General features: G+C 41.8%; 1 protein-coding gene across 3 annotated transcripts in view; it reads right to left on the bottom strand.

Annotated features, from left to right (window-relative positions):
• The window catches only part of SNX24 (sorting nexin 24), an 80,691-nt gene extending 59,724 nt beyond the window's left edge, over positions 1-20,967 (bottom strand). For all 3 annotated transcript variants that reach the window (XR_002433321.1, XM_021380355.1, XM_021380356.1), the window contains exon 1: positions 20,821-20,967. Coding sequence is in view for 2 of the 3 variants with exons in the window: in XM_021380355.1 (XP_021236030.1) it covers positions 20,821-20,880 (60 nt within the window). In the remaining variant the exon portion in view is untranslated. The remainder of the gene's footprint in view (positions 1-20,820) is intronic.

The following is a 21,519-nucleotide window of genomic DNA, read 5'->3' as shown; positions in this document are numbered from 1 at the left end:
ACTGTGACTTGCCCAGACCTGAAACTGAACTCTCAGTTCTTGGATCTCAGATAGGGCATCAGAAGAGGGTGATTTTCACGGATAACTGTGATTTCTCCATAGATCACTTAAAAGGAAGATTCTTAGTAGCTTAAACATAAATTGAGTTAAGGCTCAAGATATAAATGTGAGCTCCAACAAACATGACTGCAGCACAGAACAATGCAGGTACAGAAAACTCTGCTCTATGTCTAGAAGAGGAGGTCAGGTAAAGGATACGAAAATTAACAGAGCAGTTGGTTCCACTTAATTATGTGCAATGTACCCCTCATCAAGAAATTCCAGTAATTAAAGTAGTACAACCAACAGAGTCTTTCAACTTCATTCAAAACTAGATAAATTATATTTATGAACAGATCAAGATGCTTATGTCCTTTCAACCTTGTTCACTCTTACACTGAAAATATTTCAAATCCTTAGCTATAGATTTCATAGAAGGGAAAGAGATTTTCCTCAACACTGCCAATACAGAAAAACTGGAAACTGATTTTACATAGTGGTTTGAAGTGACCACATTGATTATCAACTAGTTGCATGATTAACCGCCAGACTTTGGCCGGATACTATCAGTCATCTATTTATCATAATAAATATACACTTGAGAAAAAAGCAACACGTGCTTGATATCTTTCCACTGGACTTATTAAAGGTGGCCTTAAAGGTTCATTTCTGAGTGAAGTGTAAGAAAACATTACTGAAGCATTTACGTAGTCCATAGATCTGTCTCACCAGACTTTCCAGGGCCTTTTCAGCATCTTAGGGCATAGAAACATAGCAGATACAACAAGAGTCACTTTCTAACCACTTATCTTTTCTTCAAGCTGTGAAGTTTGACTCTTACCAAGTCAGCTGACACTGTATTAGGTTAGACTTCCAGTATTCAACTGCGGAATCCTTTGCAATTTTCATTTAAAATGTTAACTACTTGGTACAGACACTCCCAACTCAAATACAATAGAATAATACGACAAATAACAAGTACAACCCTTTTCCAGGATTTATTGCTTCAAATATGTTAGCATATGCAATTAAAAATAAAGTAATTAAAGTGATTTTACATACTTCCTAAATTCAATGCACAGAGTGACCCCTACCGGTCTGCTAGGCACCTGAGCAAAGATACAAATCGAAAGAAAACCACCACTTGCAGGAATGAACCCATGCGAGTTTACACGGACAAACCCCAGCTAAGAGTATAATTACTTCATTCAAGTTTCAGAATAATTGAGGCTAATAATTTAGATGCAAAAATCCATCAGCGCAATAAGGAGTTTTAAAATTCAATTCTTCCTTTAAATATAATTAAGAAAATAATCAAGAAAAGAACTTGTAAAGAACACTTACCATGTATCTGCATCCATGGCTGTGAGATTACTATTAGGAGTTTAAATTTCCCCTCCAAAAAAATCTTAAAAACGCCTAGGAGGAACAATCTTCAGTCCACTGTTTTTAAATGAAAAGTACACTTATACTGTGCTTTCCCAATTAAAAATTAATACCAATCATTACAGACGTCCCCATGAATCAGCTTAAGTGTACTACTATTTATATTATACAAAATAGAGGAAGCCATAGAAGTATCTAACTATTTGTCTAAACACTAACTGCTTTAACACACAACTAATAACTCAGGTGACTGATAATGAATTCTGCAATACACATATCACCTAATACACCCTTTATAAATTTAACAATTAAAGTTGTAGGAGAAACAGTTCAGGATCTTAACAGTAATACGAATATGCTTACAGACTAATAAAGAAAACTACGACTGTTTATATCAAGTGTTCACTTTGCTTTTTTAAAAAATATTTTATATTACAGACATACATGTATGAAAATTCAGCACCCAGCTTGGCTCAAAAGCAACCTGAAAACAGTAAAGCTTGAACCAAGTGTGAATTTTCAATGCATTTATTTGAACCTCAGGCTTTTTAAATAATGCACAAAACTACAGCATGAAGTGTACAAGAGATGATAGAAACATTAGCCTTTGACTTCATTTCAGCTAGGATTAACACCAGGAACCTATGTAGGTTGCTCCAGAAGTAATGTCTCCTATTTATTTCCCTGGAAACTTACAACAGTTACAAAGAACACAAGAACACTATTTGATAGAGCAAATTCTCAGCTACAAAACACAATTTTTCAACACAGTCATCACCACTAACTATGCATTTTCACCAGCAATGAGCAAGAGCCTGCACACCGCACACATGCATAAAAATCTGCACCAGCAGAGTCGATCACTGTTGCCACTGCTGAAACGCAGCACCTACTGCCTCACTGGGCTGCATCCACTGTTTGGTCTCCATAAATGTTCACCAAGCATTGATGAATGTCAGTGGGTGCCACTGTTTCTGCGTGGAGGAATTCAGTTCCACCCCTTTTCTTCATATGCTCTTCCATGTCAGACACTGTTTTGTCAGAGTGCCCTTTGGCTGCCATCTGTCACATGGCAACAACATGCAATGGAATACTGGTGGGAAGGTTCAGCCTCTACTGCCATACAACCAACATCTGCTGCTGACATCGTGGCCCAATAGAAAAAAAATAAGAGGCATCACTTTCGGAGCAGGTCTGTAGTAACAGAAGCAATGCTGATTTCCACTCCTAAATGAAACCTTTGCCCAGAAAGCTTAAGTAACAAACAAAAATCCAACCTCCTCTCTCTGTTTCAGAATTCCTGCAAAGTAAGAGGAATATTCTGTAGTTACTGCAAATTTCCACATCAACCCAGCATTGCCTAAGACTTGTTTTCTGAAAGCTCCCAGTATGAACATTACCACTTCCAGATTCTCAAGGCTAGCTGGGACCTGGAGGCAAAATCAAGAACTCTTAACTTCTCAGTGGTCACACACAGTCTGGTCTACAACATGATTTTTCATTTCTGACCACTCATCAAAGTTGTTGAAGTGAACAATTGCAGCCCAAAGATGTTTTTAAAATGCATTCAACCAGTGCTAATTTAGCACACTAAATCCCTAGAGTCTGCAACAGAAGCTCCATGTTTTACAGAGATTTTATTTTTGGGACCCATATTTAAATATTTACAATGCTACACAAAGGAGAATAAAAGAAAAAAAAAAAACAACACTGACATGCTATAAAACATTTAAGAAGCCTGTAACTTGACTTCTTTTTTTCCAAAACTATACAGTGAACTTTGATACTATTTTCACTGAAATGCATGGAGCACTGCAACATCTCCTGTAAAAATACAAATTTAGCCATTATTAGGCAATAAAAATATAGCCAAAGAACACTGAGCTTAAAAGTTCAGCACTCCAAAGTCAGAAAATTCAAGAAATTATGCTGTCCATGTGCAGCTGCCAAACCAGCTGCAGTACCAGATGCATCACTACATCAGTAAGCGGCTCTAACCAAATGATGGCTTTTTACCCGTATCCAGTTCCAAGACCTGATCTCTGCATGGCAGTGCAAAGCCACACTTGGACTGCAGGGATGTGAGAGCCTACGTGGCAAACTGGGAGACTGCCACACAACTCCTTCTCAAAGCACATCCTCATGGTAAATTGTCTCTTCTGCAGATTTGAATGTCCAAAGAAATATCTCTCCAGAAACAGCTACGCAGTTGCACATACTGAGCTCTTGGGTAAAAACCACTCATGATGACCTGGATATGTACCAATAATCAAAATTAAATGCTCTTGTCTTGTCAGATCTCTCCAAATAAGTCTGTGCTGAAGTTGTTCTTAAGATAAAAATGTAATACTGTTCTAGTTAAGTACCCAGACGATCCAGCATTGAGGCCTCCCAACAGCTGACAGTCAGAGGATATCAGCCACTACACGAGCCACTCAGCTCCTCCCTTCCCTTTCCTGATACATCGATAAATCACTCCCCAGTGCTCTTCTGCAAATCTGCTGGAGATTTTTAAATGGAATTGTGTTTCACTGTCTACAAACTAGGAATTAAGAACAGTTATAATGCAGGAGGTAAAAAAGGGCTTCCATTATACAAATTTTGCAGCTGAGGACTGAGTAAACATTGACTCTTTTTTGTCTGCTTATCATGCTGCCCAACATAATCTCATCCTGTTTCCCTGAGAAATACAGAAATTGCCTGCATGACATATAATGAATAAAGACCTTTTATCTTAGTCACCATTCTGGCTAATAACAGTGATTCTTTCACACTGAGTTCTTCTAATTCGGTCAGCATCAAACACCGTGCCAATGCCAAGAATATAGAAGTGAAAGACATGTGGCTTATTTAGCGTTTAGACCAGAGGCACATCATCGTACTGCTGTACATCCAATATTTGTACCAAGCTTTCTGTTTTACAATACTACTCCTGTAGGAACCGCAGAAGATTCTTCGATCATTTCCTTGGTATTAAGGGGGAAAAGCTACATCTAAACATCAGCAATAAATAAATCACTGACACTGAGAATACAGTGAAGCTAAGCTATCTGGATGTGTCTGCAAGCAGCAAAAGGGAACTGTAATGGTAGTTCCCATAGCACTATTTTATTGCCTTGTTCTACACCTCTGAGGTATGGCAAAATACATGGTCCAAGGTTCAACGGAGCACACCAGGGCTCAACAAAACACATACAGGGTGAAGCAGAGACAAGAACTTCACCAGAAGTCATGACACAGTGCCTCCTGCATTAGGTCAGAGACAAGGCCCGCACTAGCAGGGAACATGTAAGAAACATCACTCAAATAAGACAGCACTAATCTTTAAGCTAGCACTGGCAAGGAACAGCTCACCCATGAAGTCAAAAACAGGTAACTGATAAATGCAGTAACCAAATGCAGGATTAGATCATATCTTCAGCAACGTCTGCAGATAAAGGTATGCAACACAGCAACAACAGTCACTGCCTCTATTCCCCCAAAGTACTCTTACTCTTCAAAATACAATTCTCTGATCAACTCCTGAAAATTCTTGGTAGTAAGTGGCACACACTGTCTGGACTTTGTTCTGTGATTTGTGTCATTAAGAAATCCGAAGTCTCCTAACTTTCCAGACATGTATAGTTCACCTTCATGCCTCTTCAGGTGAGACAGGTTTGAGGTGGAACACACCTGTTCCTTCAGGTACCAACTCTAAGAAAGGCTCCTGCAAGGCTTTCCCATTTTATAGAAACTTCCCTCTCACCTTTTTTTTTAAACAAGTGAGGCCAAAGGGCAGTACTAATGTTGGACAACCAGAGCTGCATCAGCCCTCCTGCTACTCCTGTCCCAATGCTGCTTTGTGCTTCACAGGCAAGCCACCAACCCAGCTATCTCCTCCTAAGTTAGCCACCTGGCAATCTGAGCATTTAAAGAGCTTGCACTTTATGGTGGAAATTATACACAAGAAGAAGTGCAATGGAGTAAGAGTGGCAACAAATTCTTGTAGTTTCTTGATTAGAGTGATATATTTTCCCCCCAGTGGTCTGTACCTGCCTTCACTGCTATGTATGCATACAGTTACAGAAACAGATACACCTGGTCCCATTCTTCACCATTAAGCGTTTTTAAGTCTGAAGTACTAAAGAAGATAAGAAAAGAAATTAAAATTCAAGGAATAATGAACACAAATGCTATACTGAATAGTACTAGCGGTGTTTCAAGGAGGAAAAATAATCTGACGTAACAAGTCTGCCTCAAAATGTAATGCCACTTAGAAACAGAAAGAATGGCTACCTCCCAGGAAGACCTTAAGCAAGATGAAGATGTTTCTTTTCCTGCGTAGAGAGACAGAGATGGAGCAGCTCATGATTGTTTCTGCAACCACTCCACTATGAGAAGCTCTAATACTTCCAAAGGGAAGGGAACAGAGCTACTTTGGATGAACTCCCAAGAGCTGTAGAAAAACACAAAATGTCCAAGTTATAAGAGGTTAGGGGATGAGTATAGGAGGTAAAATTGATGAAGAACCTTACAAAAGGAAGCTTTAGCAAGACTTTACTGGCAGATGGCCAGCAAAATAGTTCAGACCTTCCGCAGAATTCGCCCACATGCATGTTCTCTCACAGTATTGAAAGACCTTTGGCAGATCTATTCTAGTCCTGCATTTCTGTGAGTTACCTTGCTCACCCTGCTGTCTCAAGGCAAGACAACCTACCCTTCTCAGTCTTGCCAGAAACATCTAAGCCCAATACAGACACAGCTTCCACAACCTACTCCCACACTGCAGTATCTTCACTATTCAATACCATTTCATAATGAATTCTATCTCTGTTGGACAAGACAAGAAAGTGTCCAGCATAGTACCGCAGCATGTCCAGTCTGCAGACTGATCACTTCCCTTCCCTCTTCAAAAGCATTTTATGTTACTGGCAATTGCTACCAAGTTCCCGCTCAGTTTCTCTTCTTTTTCACGTTAAAAAGAAAATAAAATCCCATCGTATTTCATTCTTCACACTGATGAGAGATTTAGAAAGTTAGTGTAATAATTTTCATATTCCCTCCTTCATTGCTTTCTCTTGTGGACACTCCTTCCAGTAGGTTCACATGCTTCTTAGAGTGCAGTACTTAAAACTGGACAGGGTAGTCCAGCTTAGCATAGACTCCAGCCATCACCGGGTAAGGACTACTCTGTTTTGAATACATCTTTCAGAACCCCAGCTCGTATTTGCCTTTTTTGCAACAGCCCAGAGTTAGCAACCTGGCCATCTTAAAAGTATTTTAAGTCTCAGCTCTGCTGAAATAGCACCCTGTTTTCCTTTCTTGAATAATCTTTCAATTCACCAAATTCATTTTCAAATCGACTCTTGTTCTCCAGCATGCTCATCGTTACTTCCACCCTGGTGTTGCTGGCAAGTTTCAGTAAAGACTCAGTCCCACCATTCAGGTCATTAAAGCATCAACTCACATGGGATCGCAAACAGTCTCCCCTGCAACGCTTCCCAGCAGTCCCTCAATCTCAGCACACGCAGGTGTTTCTGCATACCTGTGCCATGCGCACACCATGTGTGCATGCATGCCCACCTCCTGCCCCTGCGAGAATATAAGGAGCTTACACTGACCATACTACTCTGTTGGCTTTGGTGTTTTCTCAGAGGCAACTCATTTAGCAAATAAAACTCAAATGTTAACAGCAGCTGCAGTGGATTCAACTAACTTGTACTTTCCACAGCTGACAACATTTTTTTTTTAACTAGGAACTATGGCAGAGCTCTTTTAATGATGCGTATACAACACAACAACTAGCACACTGCTTTTCAAAAAAAATGATACTATGAAAAAACTCCACCAAGAAATAAAAGCAAAACATTTTCAGAAGTTGGTATACCTCAAGCTGGAAAAGAACTTTTCCTTCTTTTTGTGTACAGTACGAACAGTGGGTTCTGGCCATAGCCCAGAACTTCTCTGAGAAACTGTGTAATGCAACAGTATTTTTCTGAATATATTTAGAACAGAAAGGGAAAAAATGCAGGCTCACTCGAACATTGTGCTTAGCTCAACAAAACTGCTAAGCCAATGCTGAAGCTGAGGAGGGAAGGAAAATGGCAGACTTGCAGAGATTTGCTTGCGGGGTGCTCAGAGTTACACTGCTGTCAGAAATTCCCTAGGTAAAACTAAAAAGAAATGCATTGTGCTCAAGCATTTTTATAAACTCCTCAGAGATGCCATGAATATTAACAAGAACATTTTTTAAAACAGTTTGTTAAATATTAAAGCACGTGCATGTATGCCATACTAATGTACAACAACTGATTAAAATCTGCCCTTCCCACAGGACTCACTAACACACTCTTTTTTCTGCTCTTCAGAGAAATTCTTGTTAACCCAAACTAACATGTTCAAAATAACAAGATTCAAGGATCTGGCAGTTTTTAGGAACAGATTACTGACATGGTTTTGAATGTTTCTTAGATGAAATCACTAACATTAACACCTTCACATTAATCGATTGGTGTCAGCAGAATTCTGGTGAGCTATGCTGCAGGCTCCAACACAGAAGTAGTAATCAATTTAGGAAGTCAGCTGAAAAAAAAATGATGCAAAGATCAGAGTTGTCAATGGCAAAATAATCTCATCTCAGTGGTGTCAAAGGAAGAGTAAAAAAAGTCACACACTTATTTCATAATGAAACAAAACTACATTAACAAAGGTTTAATTACCCAACAAGTCACAAATAGCTAATTAAAATCTATGGATAAATTATTCTAAAATCTATACTCTAAATCATATTTATGCAGTTTCACATAAGATACATTTTAGAACAAACTGTACATGCTTTTCTCTCTTTTTTTTTTTTGTAAACAGCGTTGAAGATCATAATTCCTAAAAAAAATGCAGTGATTTTGTTTAGAGAGTACTAAATCTCCAAATAATTAATGCTTAGTTAAACACCAAAGAAATAAAAATTGAATATATACTTTTTTCTCCACGGAAATTACTTAACATTTTTACACTTCTAAAGTACCACCCTCCCCCTGCCCCGGTACAAAGAAACAAAGCTACTGATTTTTTGTCTTTATGTTCCATCCACAAACAGCTCTTAAGCACAAATAATGTTTCTTTCTTAAGCTGCTAAATTTTTGGACCTGCTGAGTTAGCAAAGGTGTCCCCCCCCCCCCCCCCAGCAGGGTGTTATGAAGAGAGGTGTTAAATACTACTGAAAATAGGGTTCTCATTTCTCCATACTCTTTGTTTGGCTATCACCATCGTGAGAGCTCAACCATGTTACATGCCACAGAAAGCTACCTGACACAATCTGTACTGCATTCTTTACCTTCCACAAGCAAACCATCAGAATCTATTAAAATTACTTTACGCCGATAGCACTAGAGACATGACAAATCACAGGCCAAGAGTCAGATACCAAAGAATGTGTCTCAGGGCATTGGGGCCAGGCCCATTTGCAAGCAAATGATATTGCGTGAAGCTGGCATGCTCAGTGCATGACAAACTGATGCAATTTCAGCACTGTCGGAGAAGCTGGGTGAGATTTCTCTGATGCTGGCTATGGTTAGTGTATGGAATTGTGCAGAGTTCCCAGATTTGAATCACTTGGGGCCTGAGAGGGCTTCACTTGACAAGCCACAAATAATTACACTACACTCTTTCTATTGTACTCTATTATTTTGCCTCTTATCTGTAAGCTTTGAGCACTCATGAACAAGCAAGGTCGCTTCTATTTTGACCATGATGCAACAAAACATTGTTCTTTTGTGATATGATAAATAAAACACAGCCCTACAGACTAAACATTTTTATCAGGTCCATTTTCCACTTTCATAAGCAACAACAACTCTGGGAGCTTGTTAGTAGAGCAGAGGTTGGAAATAACCACGCAGGCAAGCTCATGAGCTTTTTCACTTAGGAGTGTGATACAGCTATCTCGTTATAGTAAAATCTCATTTGAGAAATGGGGCATTAAGTTCTTAGCCCTTAACAGATAACAGTTATATCTGTGATTACCTTAAGCAAGTTTTCACCCCCTTTCAAATCAGCAATTTTTGACAATTTAGTTGGCAAGTAGCAAGAATTAGTTGTGAATGTGCAGCATGTTGCTGGACCCTTCCCAGGCACCAAATCTATTTCCAGATCGAGGTAATAGCATTTTCTGAGGAAGTTCGTAAAATGTATTACTCAAACACCTAGGTAGTCAGGGCAGTTCAGCATGAGCAGTATTATTTTGGCCACTGGATTTAAGGAATAATGACATTCATGATTACATCCACATTAAAAAAAAAAAAAAAAAAAAGAGGAACAAAAGAATAAGCAGTGGTGCTCATGACTAAAGCAACTAAATTACAATCACCCATCCTAGTTTACAGAATGTTCAACTTGCAGAGAAAAATGCCTCCCTTCTCCCATGGACTGGGTGAAAATCAGACTTATATTTCAGATTTTCATATTACCAATTAAGCAATCCTTTTTTTTTTCAGTCTTAAAATTGTTCAGAGGTTTTCTAACGCTGAAATTAGCATCTAGCAGTAAAAGAAAAATTCAAATGTGAATACTAAAATGCACACAGAGACAACATGGTTCCTAGAACTGTTTCTCATTCCTATTAATGCATTCCACTTACATTTTCTTTCCATACAGAAGCAATTACACACTAAAAGGTGAAGAGAAAATACTAAAAGACCTCTTAACTGAAAGTGGTGAACTTCAAATATCCTCTCCTACTTTGTCTTTAATTCAGGCCTACGTAAAGATTGTCTTGTACACAGAGGACAGTAACTGTCTTCTCTTTATGCTCCTGGCAAGTTCTTACCAACTTCTTTCTTAAAACATCTACAAATGTTCTTTCCCTCCTCTCAACTGATATGAAAGACGTTTGGCAAAACACAGAAGAAAGAACTATTTGCCAAGGGAAGGCAGAACTGAAAGTACCTGAAAGAAAACCATATTGTGATGTACAGGGGAGATACAGAAGAAAAAATACCATATATTCAGCCCCACTTCAGTGTAGTTGAGCTTTGTAATCTGCGTCAAACAGGACTTCTTAAAACACTCACACAAAATGGCAAAAAGAACGAACTGCTACCAATCACACATCCACGTTTTATGCGCTCGGCACAATGAAAGGCCTCTGATATTTTCACTTCAATACCAAAAACAGATGCTTTGGTTCTGTACTGCCCTTCTAGCCTCCCTCACTCTGACTTAAAAACATAAGCTAGGTCTTTTATTTTAAAGGGAGAATGGATCTTCAATTAAATTTTAGTTTTTCAATGTTCTCTAACACAGTTATAGAAATGGCAGGCTTGGGAATTTCATGTAGCTCATGTCATCGCAGAATATATTTTTTCTTAAAATTTGTAAAATATCAGAAAAGCACTAAGCTAATATATTTTCTGATTCTGTTATGGCACAGTACTGAACTCCAAATCTGCTTTACAGTTATACAGCATTCATCTCCAAATCTGTTTTATGCTTTTTTTCCCTGAATAACCGTTTCTTCACAGCTTTCAGAGTAAATATTGTTATAATGTTCTCTGACATTACTATAAATCTATTAAAATCTTTATGACTAAAATGAAGACGTGTTTCTTATGTTTCCAAATCTCTAAAGGACAATAAAGTTTGACTGTAATTACCATCACAGCTTGACTGCAAAGCAGATGCGTGACCAACTAGTCCTCTTCCTGGACAGGGCTTGATTACTGAGCAACATGAAGGGAAACTAAACCCAAAGAAACAGAGGAGGCTTGTGGAAGACCAGAAGTAAGGGCACTTAGCTGAAGTGCATATGGTCACTTTTCATAAAAGCAGTTCCATGCAATCAACACAAACTTGCTGTTGATGAATTGATGATTTCACCAACACAATCGAGACTTCATTTGTCCTTACGTAGCAGGTGATAGGAAAGCTTTAGATTTCACTGTTTTCCAATTTGGAGATACTGCAGCACATGAATACCTTCTGCTTCAGTTCAAAAAACAGAATCAATTTTTAAAAAGTGAATCAATTACAGGGCAAGATAAAAAATGCATAGAATAAAATAACAAAGATCAGTAATCCTTATCTCACAGTTTTCAGGCCACACTGGTGGGAATAAAGACCATGCCAGCTCTACACTGTTTTCAATACACAAGTCAAAGCAGTCAAACACTAACTCCACAGTTATGGACAGACATTAGTTTTCACAACACTTCACTGGGAAACAGCTTCCTCGAGAGGGAATTTTCAAATTCTCTGTACACACCATGCAAGCAATCTAACAACTGCCATCTAGAGGCCATGGTCTTAACTGTGACTCACCAACACTGTGATATGCCACGGATGCCCAACATTTTGGCTTGTCTGGCCTGCACTGAGTGAAGAGGAATGGATTGTCTTGGTCTGCATACATGTAGGTCACTGCAGAAGGGCTGCTGTCTATTTATTTCCATGGAAACGACAACTAGGAGCACAACAACAGTATATGATAGACCAAATTCTTTGCTACGAAACATTATTTTTCAACATAGTCACCACCATGAACTATGCATTTTTGCCACCAATGAACAAGAGCCTGCATGCCATGCTTGTAAAATTCTGTACCAGCACAGTTGAACACTGTTGCTGTCACCACTGCTGAACGGCACCAACCCCCCCCTCTGTGCTCACATCCAGTGTATGGTCTCTGTAAACATTCAGCAAGGTGAATGATTCTATGATTCTAAGGTGTTAAGAGATTTCTGATGAAATTTTATTCTTCCTGTACTTCGTCCTTCAGTGCATCAAAATCATAACCCAATTTGCCATCACCTGAGCTGGCCCTGTACTGTGCTCTGCTGTGTCCCGATTTCAGCCCAGACAATGTTCATCATGCACTAATGCTTTGTCGGTGCTGAGGGGCTGGGCTGCTTGGTGAAAAGAACCACTCCCATGGTGGTGCGGGGTAGGGGCCAGCCACGCTGACAGCTGTGCCAGGCCACGGGTTGGACATGCCCGTGATACAACGATAAATAATCTGCTCCCATTTCTGTCCCAGCTTACTTCAAACCCTAGCAGTATGCAAGCATCTTTGTCACACTCCAAGTGCTTCATTTAAAACACAATAATATACAAAATGCATTAGTTTACAAAATGTGAATTGCTTGTAGCATTGCGTTTAGGTAGAAATAATAACAAGAAAAAAAGACTGTTCCAGGGAAGAGTATCTTGCAGGTACATGGATATTTGTCATCAGAAAATCCAAGGACAAATAGCTCGTTAAAAGACTTCATACACTTATCCTTTCACTTCCCATTAAAAATACAGCATCACCTTCAAAGTAAATAACAACACTTCTGCTTTGTCATCAAAATCTTCTTTCATAGGGCTCTACAAAATGCAATTTTAGTCTTCCTCAAACCACAGAAATCTAAAGCATGACAAGAAGTGAAAATGAAAAGTTGATAGATTTCCTCACACAATTCTCGTAATACTGCAACACAGAATGATGGTTGCTGACAGTAAGAATGACCAAAGTGCAGTAACTGGAAATCCTGCATTGATGCATTTCCACAGGGGCACCTAACAGAAGCGCTTCCATCAACAGACAGCACGGCACTCCCAACATTAGGCACCTGGCTGAGCCAGCTTCCTTAGCTCTCCTCAAGAGATGTTTCTGCTACTCATTCAGGAGTCCTGAGGGAATTGGCTGACGTAGTCACCAAGACACTCCTGATGATATCTGAACAGTCATGGCGGTCAGGTGAAGACCCTGGTTCAGACTTAAAGACGGGAGATTGAGGTTGGACATAAGGAAGAAGTTTTTTACACTAAGGGTGGTGAGGCACTGGCACAGGTTGCCCTGAGAGGAGGTGGATGCCCTGTCCCTGAGACCTTCAAGGACAGGCTGGACAGGGCTCTGAGCTCCTGACTGAGCTGTAGGTGTCCCTGTTCAGTGCAGGGGAGTTGGACAAGATGACTTTTAAGGATCCCTTCCAACTCCAGTGATTCTGTGATTCTGCTGAGCAAAGTTGGATCAAGACTGACTAAACTTTGTCCTCAGTGGCTTATTGAGAAAGAAACACAATGTGGTCACTCAGCTGCAGCGTAAGAAAAGTTCCATTGCCTTCCTTCCTATTTGTGAATTCCAAGAATACTAAGATTTAAAGATAATTACTCCAAGAATCGCTGAGATTAATATATTTAGCCTCCGTATAAGAAATCCTTTAAATTCCTTCATATTAAAAAAAAAAATCACTGAAAACAAGAAGTAAAAAGGAGAGACAGCTAAGGCTGAGAATAATGTATTTATGTAAATTACTGTTAAATTCTTCATGAAGACTGAAAAAAACTAGTCTATAAGTGGAATTTCCCACTTATAGTGGTGCTGTTTCCCCGCAGATAGTTTTGAATTATAATGTTTTGAAGAATGGTCATTTGAAATTTCCTGTTATTGTAAAAATAAATGTTATTAAGAAGACAGTTTTTTAAAACTGCTCCTGCAATGCTAACCTACTTGATTTAATAACTTAGTCACTGCTCGAGATAATAAACATATTTTCAACTTTTTCAAAACTCATCAGCCATCTAGCAAAAATGGTATCATTACAGACTGAAATTACAAGATAACTTCATGTATGTTATTACAATGATAACTAATTATCAATTAAATTTGAAATGAATCGCATCAGGTATTACAAAGTTCAAAGACAAATTAAGATGTGCATTACAGTAATAAAAAAATAATCTATAACATCTATCCTCATGTTGGGATTTCTAAATCTGGTGTGTTTTCACTCTTGGGAAGTGAAGAATGTATTAACTCTACCTTTGCTGACAAAATTTTACAAACAGCATAACTTGACACCATACAGATGGAAAACACCAGCACAAGAAGTTAAGCATTAATCCTCCTGACGAAATAATTCCACTGGCAGCATTTGATTATTAGCAAAAGTTTTACAACTACTACCTCTCGAAGACTGGCTGAAATTCAAGTACATTTTTGTTGTGATACATGTTTGAATGCTCTGCTCCCCCCTATCTTTCTGAAAATGTAACTTTCTCATCAAAACCACAAATCAGTAGACTTTGTCAGTGAACTGCTCATTCTGAGTTGCTTAGCAGTTATGGTTTACTGACAGAATGCGTCTTTCAGACAGTAATCTGATAGAGGTAATCATTCTGCTGCTTCTTTATCCTACTGCTAAGCACTCTAAGGAATACATTGGAACTCATCTCTTGCTCAAAACAATCTTAGACAGCCTTTTCCACTAATATTTCATGAGAGTGAAGTGAGGGGTTTGAGTAATTGCACAACAATTAGAGATCATCAGAGCTATATACCTCTGTAAAATTTGTTTCACTCCTAAGCGGGCTAAGCACAAACACAGAAACAATTTTAACTGGTTGTTATGCATAGATCCAGTTGGTTTTTCACTCACTGTTACTTTTTTTCCAGCTCCTGCCTTTGCTGCTTTCATGTGTGTGGCAAAATTATCTGTCTTGCTTTGTATTCTCCAAGTTCCCATTGCACACCAAATGGTCAATTTCGTATCACTGACTCAAAGTCTGTCAACACAAAAACTGACTGGAGAAAAAAAAAGTAGTCATGGGTGCTGCCAAATGCATAAGTTAACAAAAAAAAAATTCATTCTTCGGCCTAAATTATCAGTTCTGTACAACCTACTAACTCAACGTCCTTCACTTGAATGGAAAAAAAGCAATGGTCATGTATCTCACTTTTCTGACACTACAGATCCACCAGTATCTGTCAAATTATCCTCTTCGTCTTCCAAAGCAGGAGAGAAAATATCTGTACATACCTGCTATGAGTCCCCTGTGGAGACACCGTGACATTTAAAAGCTCTTTGTGAAGACAGCGTGACAATAAGAATGCCTAACCGTGGCTACACCAGACCTAATATTTCTGTTTAACTCCCCTGAACTAAAGAGTTACTGTTGTCGCTGATTTCAGTAGGATTTGTGGCATGAGATAATCTTCAGTGAGCCTGTTCAAGCCAGACCTTTAAGCACACTCACCAACGCTGTACTCAAGACGCACAGGGCCAGTACAGATTTCTTACGCTACCAAGTTCACAGAATCCAAAGACCCAGTGGAGGGCCTGGGATAGTAACAGGAGAAGCTTTTTAATGTAAACTCATTCACATAAGTAATTCCTCCATGCTTTAGAATAACAGTATTTATAAATACTCCCCCTCTACCTTTCACATTTATCACTTACTATGGTGGCTTACTCTTAGGCTATACACGGAAGAACACCTAACAGCTTTCCTTTTTGACTCTTTGCATACCTACGTCAACAACAAAAGAATGTTGAAGTACATAAGCTATACTAAACTTTAAATCTGTGTAGTTCTATGCCTCCATAAACAAGAGTAGAGCCTTGTAATCAGAACACTGCTTCAATGTAGATAACGCCTACAGACTTTCAAAAAGATCCAAGGTACTTCACAGTCTTGCAGGTTGTACCTTGCTTCCACAACATTTACAACTCCAGGAGCAATTTTGGGAGTAGTATTAAAGTGTTAATTAAAAACGCAGTAAGCACATGTGTCAGTCAAGTATGACCTCTGCTCTAGAACACGTTTAAATGTATGTCACCTTGACCAGCAGTACACCACTGTAAAATTTTTTTGGTCAATATAAATCAAATGTACAGTAATATATTCAGCAAGTTTCCTAGCGTCTGAATCAACATTAGAAATCTAACCAGTATTTATTATTCTGTTATTGACAAAGGGAGCATATTTAAATGATAACGAGAACACACGGGTGTCATTTCGAAGTTAAATTGTTCCCTAGAGATATCCTTAGTAAGCGTCTACATTTAAAGGTCATTCACTGCCAAATTATGAACAATTGTTGCATTTATTAGCACAGGCTCAATAGTTTGGAAGCTAGTGTCATCAATTTAAACTGACAATGAAATCTAATTGTCCACAAGGAAAACAGACATTTTCCTTATTCTGCGTTGCACCACTTTACATATACACCAAACAAAATTGTAGAAGAAGTGTAAGGTTACTCTAGATTTTTCTGGGGGAAAACGAAAAAGCTTTCATGGCTCTGTACAAGAGAAGAACACTTTACTAAAGTTGAACTCCTCAAACAAAGACAGAATGCAGCGAGCTCTCCATTTACTCTGTTGACCAAACACTACCTCAAGTGTTGCATTACAGACTTGTCCTTCATTTTCCTTTGTACTCCTTTCTTTTCCTGAGCTGACCGGGAAACAAAACAGCAAGTTGGTAAGGAGCTTCCTCAGAGCAAAGGACAAACACTCTCCTTTCCAGACTGTGAGATGGTGGCAGGATGAGTACAAGAGAAAACACTTCCTGCTCTGACAGATAAGAAACCAGAAGCCCAGAGATGTCAGGGCAGCACTGTAAGCCTGCAGAGCCAACCATGTCACGCAGGAGGCCACCACCACCTTCAGCAAACTAGGACGGCCATCACCACAATTATCAACAACGCCTTTAAAGCCCTGCTTCACTGCAACAGCCCCTTGATAACCACAGAGCTCAGGAGACGCCCTCTACGACTTCCTGGCATGTTGCTAGTAGAGACCAAACCTGAACCATTTCTACGTGCCTCAAGTTCTGTCATGCTTTTGCACCATTAATCACATCGTCTCTGATATCTCTTTGTTTCAGTCACATCAGTGAGCGAGCAATCCCTTGTCTAAGATCAGCTGTGTTAAGCAGCTCTTCTGTGAACATCATACTGTTCTAAAGGTTAATAACATATGCAAGCTGGGTGACATAAAATAATTGATATTTAATTACCTATTACATTTAATAGAAAAAACATTCCACTCAGATACACTACAGAGCTCCAGGATAGCAACCACGTCCTTTCATTTAAAGGCTTTGTTTCAAGGAGATTCAGTACGTAACAGGATCCCTTTCCTCTGTCTCAACTTTTCTAATTCATCAGCACCTGACAGCCCAGAATTGGTGAAATATCTGCTTAATCACAAAGTCTTCAACATCCTGCAACCCTCATATTTTGGAGCACAACTCTGATTACTGATCCCGCAGTAGGCCACCCCAAGAAGAGATGATGTGGTCTGAACTTCTGACATTTTTACATGTTCCAGCTCTCCAAGTGAAATTTTTGTTCAATGCAAAATAATTGTTATATTACTGTTTCCTCTCAGGTCAATCTCTCTTCCTATGAAGTATCTTCCTACCTGGCACGGAGCTTTCAACAACCTCAGTTTTGCTGGAAGGAGGGCTTATGGTGTCCTCATTTGCACAGGCCATGAATTTCAGTGCTGGGTGTAACACTTATGCAAACTATCTACATAGGTTGCTCTGAGAGTAATGCCTCTTGTTTATTTCTAGGGAAACTACAACAGATACAAAGAGCACAGGAACACTATTTGATAGAGCAAATTCTCAGCTACCAAACACTCTTTTTCAACACAGTCACCACCATTAGCTGCGCATTTTTGCCAGTGAGGAACAAGAGCCTCCACGCTGAGCTCATAAAAATATGCACCAGCGGAGATGACCCACTGTTTCACAGCTGCTATGACGGCTTTGGTGCTAGGAAAATTCTGCCCACACAATCCATCACCGATTGACTGAAGAGATGGAAGTCAGACAGCACCAAATCTGGACTATACAGCAGCTGTGGCAGGACAGTCCAGCCAAAGGTTGTCAACATGCTTCACAGCCTTCAGACTGGTACAAGGCCTGACTTCAGCATGTTGCAAGAGAAAGGTCTGTCTTCTTCTCTGCCATGACTCTGGAAGTTCAAGCCTTCAGCTTAGTCAGCATCACAATGTAGTGGTCTGCGTTGATAGTATGACCAGGTTCCAGGAAATCCACAAGGTTCATGCGTTTCCTGCCCTAAAAGACAGGTCCTTTGCCCACTGAGAGTTGCATCTTGAACTTTTCTTTCAATAGGGAATCCAGTGTCACCACTCCATGGACTGCTGTGTTGACTCTGGCTTGTAGTGGTGACACCACATCTCGTCAGCAGTAACAATGGAATCCAGGAAACTGTCACATTCAGCCTCTTGTTGGCTCAATGGTTCCTGATGAACTTGCATACAGTGTTCTTTCTGTTTCTTTGTGAGCGCTCGTGGAACCCAGCTGACACAAACTCTGCGATATTCCAAAATACTCACCATAGTTTCCAACTCACCAAAGCCCAACATTCAGCTCCATACACGGCTCCCTGGTTGCAATCTGCCAATTCAAGTGGATATGCTGATCAAGACACTCTTCATTTTGTGAGTAGCCATCTGGAACATGGCTTGTCTTTCACATTGCTGTCAACACTGCTGAAACACACCACCCACCCCTCAGTGTGCTCTCATCCGCTGTTCGGTCTCCGTAAACTTCAGCATATGTTGATGAATGTCAGTGGGTGTCATTGTTTCTGCACAGAGGAATTCAGTTCCACACCTTTGCTTCACCTGCTCTTCCATGTCAGACATTGTTTTCTCAGAGTGCCTCTCTGCCACCATCTGTCACACAGCAACAACATGGAACAGAAAAATGGTGGGAAGGTTCAGCCTCTCCTGCCATTTAGGTTGTGGTTGAACTTGATCTTGAAGGTCTTTTCCAACCTGAGCAATTCTATGATTCTATGAAACCACCAACATCCACATCTGACATCGTGGGCCAACATCATACAATAGGAGGCAGCACTCATAGTAATGTAACAAATGATACATTTGAGTAAGTCCGGTTTGTGTATTGCCAATAAGCTCTTTAAAACACAAAGGAAGACCATGTCATTATCAAGACTGACTTCTATTTCCTCTGCCACAAGTATGCCTGACCCAAAGGAACTTTGCCTATGCATTTTAGTATGGTTTACCAGTACAACTGGTACTTTATGGAATCATAATTTTTTAATGTGATGTAGTACAGAAATTCTGACCCCTCATCTGATTGAAGAGGTAAGGTAATCATGCAGGAACAACCATCCATCTCTACTGAGCTAAAAGCAGGTTTCAGCTGCGTGAGCTGAAGTCATTGTTGCTGACCAGGAAAGAACAGTGTCGTAATAATTTTCACTTCCAAAATTATTTCTATGGTTTCTGGATAGTTTCATTTCCGATTTCTCTGATGCTTACAGAGCTTGATGCACATAAAATTTAAAAAGAAATTGTCTAGGTAGCAGGATTGCAAACATTCAAAAGACACTAACTCAAATACTAAAAATACATATTATTATATAAAAAACACCACTTTGTGTGATACGCCTAACTTCCACATCCCGCTGCCATTTCAACCAATCTGCCCAAGTGGGACATGCTGGTATCCATTGAATCTGTCCATTTTAAATGCTCTACCAACATATTTTAAAGATGATTTCACTCCCCAGAATCATGCTGTGGGTCACCTCTTGCACTCAAGCTTAACCAAGAGGCAGAAACACAGTTGTGGTCACGCTCTCACCACCGTGCACCTGAAGTGGTCTGCAAGGCTGAGCTGGTTCTGCAGGCACAGACACCTCCTGCTCACGCACACACATACAGCAGCGCACATCTGCCTTCCCTCGTGGCACTGGTGCAGCCCTCAGCTCTTGGCACAGGACTCGCCCGGTGCCACCACAGATCCCTAAGGAGCAGCAGCAAGCAGGAGGACCACCACCCATGGTACTCACAGCCTGCTGGCCAAACGCAGGCAAAATGCTGCCGAAGTTCTCAGGTTTGGCTGGAGGCTCTGAAGCAGATGACCTAACCGCCAGCCGAGGGGAAATGCAATGACATCCCTTACTTGTATGGTCTTTGATGGTTTAATCGACAAGCCCTGTGCCCAAGGAAGGCACAGCCTTCCACCATGTCAGCAGAAGCACAGAAGTTAGTGCAGACCGGTAAGAGCCTGCGCAGTTTGTCACGGTTCTGCCCATCCTGAGGACCAGAGAACGGCACGCACAGCGCTGGCATCGCGTGGACGTGCGCATAGTGGGGTGCAACCCCTTGTAAGGCACGGGAGAGAAGCGCTCCATGCAATTACACCTACACCGAGTACCCTTTCGGCCGTTCTGGGGGACGCGATTCTTCCCGGCGCTTCTTAGCAGCTCAGCACTACTGAACGAAGGCATCTGACGAAAGAAGCCGGCCGTGGGTACCCGCCTTCCGCCGAGCGCTCCGAGCACGGGACGGGGCCTGGGGAGGCCCAAGCGGCAGGCGCTGCTGGAACCCGCCGGGACGGGGCCCGGGCCGCTCCCTGGGCTCGGGCACGGCGTACAGCGTTCCCTTCGGCCGGGACTCCGCGCGGCAGCACGCCCGCCGGCCTGGCACCGAGCATCCCGGCTGCTCCCCCCGCCTCCCCCCCCGCTCGGACGAGCCCCCTCCTCCCCACGCCCGCCGAGAAGCGCGACCTCCGCGGCCGGCGGAGTCGCAGCCCCTCGCGGGAGCGGGCAGGGCGAGCCCGGCCGGGGGCGGCGCGGCTCACCGTGTAGCCCCGCTCCAGCTCGCTCTCCTCGTAGCGAAAGGAGGGGATGTACACCTCCATGGCTGCGCGGCGCCAGCCGGCCCGCCGCTCCCGCCGCCCTCAGGCCCGCGGGCACCCGCCGAGCGCCGCCGCCGCCGCCGCCGCGGCCATCTCCGGGCGGCACGTGACGCCGCACACGTGACGCCGCGCGGGGCGGGGGGACGGGACGGGACGGGACGGGACGGGACGCGTGGGCCGTGTGCCAGGGGATCCGCACCGCCCGGCGGAACGGGGCGTTCAGGGCGTGCGCCTCGGTGTGACCGGGCGGCGCTGGAGCGCGGAGGAAGACGGGGTGAAAAAGTGCCCTTCGAAAGATTGATGCGGCGCCGCGTTTGCGCCGTGCACGCACGCCGCTCCCTTCATTTACTTGGTGAACAGGTTCCAGGCAGCGGCACAAGCGTCTTGGATAATGGCCGCTCCGAGTGGGTGCTTGGAACGAAAAAGAAGTTCCGCGCTGGGAACAGGTGCCCAGCGGGTTACAACGCTCAGTCCGTGTCGTTCCGGAGGAAATCGGGTTCTTCCCCGAGAAGCGCTGCCCCCTCTCCAGCACGTGGCTGCAGGCCTCGGCAGTGTGTGCGCAGTGCTCGGAACACGGTGCCTGCAGGGCTCACACCTCGGTGCCTGCAGGGCTCACGCTCACGTCCCTGCAGCCGTCACAGC

This window comes from Numida meleagris, chromosome Z (assembly GCF_002078875.1).
Source record: "Numida meleagris isolate 19003 breed g44 Domestic line chromosome Z, NumMel1.0, whole genome shotgun sequence".
NCBI lineage: Eukaryota > Metazoa > Chordata > Aves > Galliformes > Numididae > Numida > Numida meleagris.
Note: the sequence above shows the minus strand (reverse complement) of the source record. Positions and strands in the feature narration are given on the sequence as shown.